Source organism: Lottia gigantea, assembly GCF_000327385.1.
Source record: "Lottia gigantea unplaced genomic scaffold LOTGIsca_619, whole genome shotgun sequence".
Taxonomy (NCBI): domain Eukaryota; kingdom Metazoa; phylum Mollusca; class Gastropoda; family Lottiidae; genus Lottia; species Lottia gigantea.
In genome coordinates this window covers 32750-34417 of record NW_008710113.1, presented here as the reverse complement: position 1 = coordinate 34417, position 1668 = coordinate 32750, and the positions used below count along the sequence as shown (strand labels likewise).

Sequence of the window (1668 nt, the reverse complement as noted above, 5' to 3'; positions counted from 1 at the left end):
CTTCACGATTGGTGAGAGAATCGCTCAAGACTTCAGACTGATCTTCGATTCCAGAGCTCAGCTGTCATGGCTCTCCAAGAAGCCAGTGAGGCTTATTTGGTCGGTCTTTTCGAAGATACCAACTTGTGTGCCATCCACGCCAAGAGAGTGACCATTATGCCCAAGGACATTCAATTGGCCCGAAGAATCCGAGGCGAACGTGCTTAAAAAGTGCAGTTCTTGCAATCAACAAAAAAACGGCCCTTTTCAGGGCCATCCAAAATCTCAAAAAAGAGTGAAAAAAGTCTTTATCTTGAAACAAAGTACGAAGTACAAAATCCCCTCCTGTCCCTCTTTCTTGCCATTTCCCCTGATTTCGCTTCAAAATAGAACAGCTCGTAGTAAAAAGCTGACGAAAAAGCCCTGGTCTAGTCTAAACCTTGAGTGTAAAAAACACACCATTGACCACGTTTATAATAATTGATTCTCCTATATTGAGGTATGGAATGAGTAAAATGAATGAATGAATGAATGAATGAATGAAACCTAGCCCTAACTTAACCGTGAAGCCATGTGCAAAATACACCGACCGAACGTCTATGTTGATTACCGCCAATGACCGGATTATCCTACAGGTCTAATCAATTTACTTAGAAACACTAGGCGAGAATATGGGATCACAATACGGTGGGGTGGGGTTTAATTTTTGAGTAGATCTACTCAAACCCTGACAGAATGTTTTATAAAGTGTTGTGTTGTTAAAATTTCGTACACTTGTCATGGGATTTTGATATGGTAAGTATGTATGTGTCCAAGTTCAAAGGTAAGAGACAAAACGCGATTTTCTTCATTTCTCAGTTTTTCCTAATTTCTTTCACTTTATTCANCTCTTTTTCACGCCAATCTCAATACAGAACGTTAATGAACTTTAAACCATACATTTTCACCGTGGTGTATTTTGAGCGCCAATGCCCTCTATGATTTCCTTATAAGAAAGTCCCAAAAGGTGGGAGATTGCTCAAACTTATGAAAAAGTCTAGTGGACTGATATTTGCACCTATTTAGCCCTCCCAAAGTCACTTACCTGCCCTGTGTTACGGAACTGGAGTGAAAGTTGGGTCTTTTTCACTACTGAAACGGACGAAAAGGAAAAGTCGGGCTCTAAAAAACCGTGATTTGAGTTCAAATATTGCCAATTTCCTCACAGTATGAGACTGGTATAGTAGACAAATGTTTCTTTGACCAGGTTAAGTCTAATTTTTGGGAAAATTAGCAAAAATGACCCTTGAAATACGTATTTGTCATGAAATTACAAACACAAGATTTATCTCAAGTCAAAACCAGGTAAAATTAAGGCGTGCTCACTATCAAGTCCGCGCTTTACTTGTATGGGTCTACACAATACACGCGTTTAGTCTATTCATTTTCCTCTCGTACACAGAAGAAGAACGACGTTCGCAAAGAAGCAATCCAAGATGACTGACGCAGCCGTAGCTCCCGTTCACAAATCACCCAAGAAGAAGACCTCAGCCAAGCCTAAGGTGCCAGCTGCTCACCCGAAATATGTAGATATGATCAAGGCTGCAGTCGCTTCCTTGAAGGAAAGGGGCGGCTCCTCCAGACAAGCCATTTTGAAGTACGTCATGGCAAACTACAAAGTCGGCACAGACCTGAAAGCAGTTAACTCCA

General features: G+C 41.0%; 1 protein-coding gene across 1 annotated transcript; it reads left to right on the top strand.

Annotated features, from left to right (window-relative positions):
• Positions 1-30: 30 nt before the first annotated feature.
• On the top strand, positions 31-207 carry LOTGIDRAFT_146043 (hypothetical protein; the record flags this gene model as incomplete). Its single annotated transcript, XM_009064339.1, has 1 exon — positions 31-207. A coding segment is annotated over one exon (177 nt), but the record flags the coding sequence as incomplete, so codon positions are not given.
• Between the last annotated feature and the right edge of the window lie 1461 nt (positions 208-1668).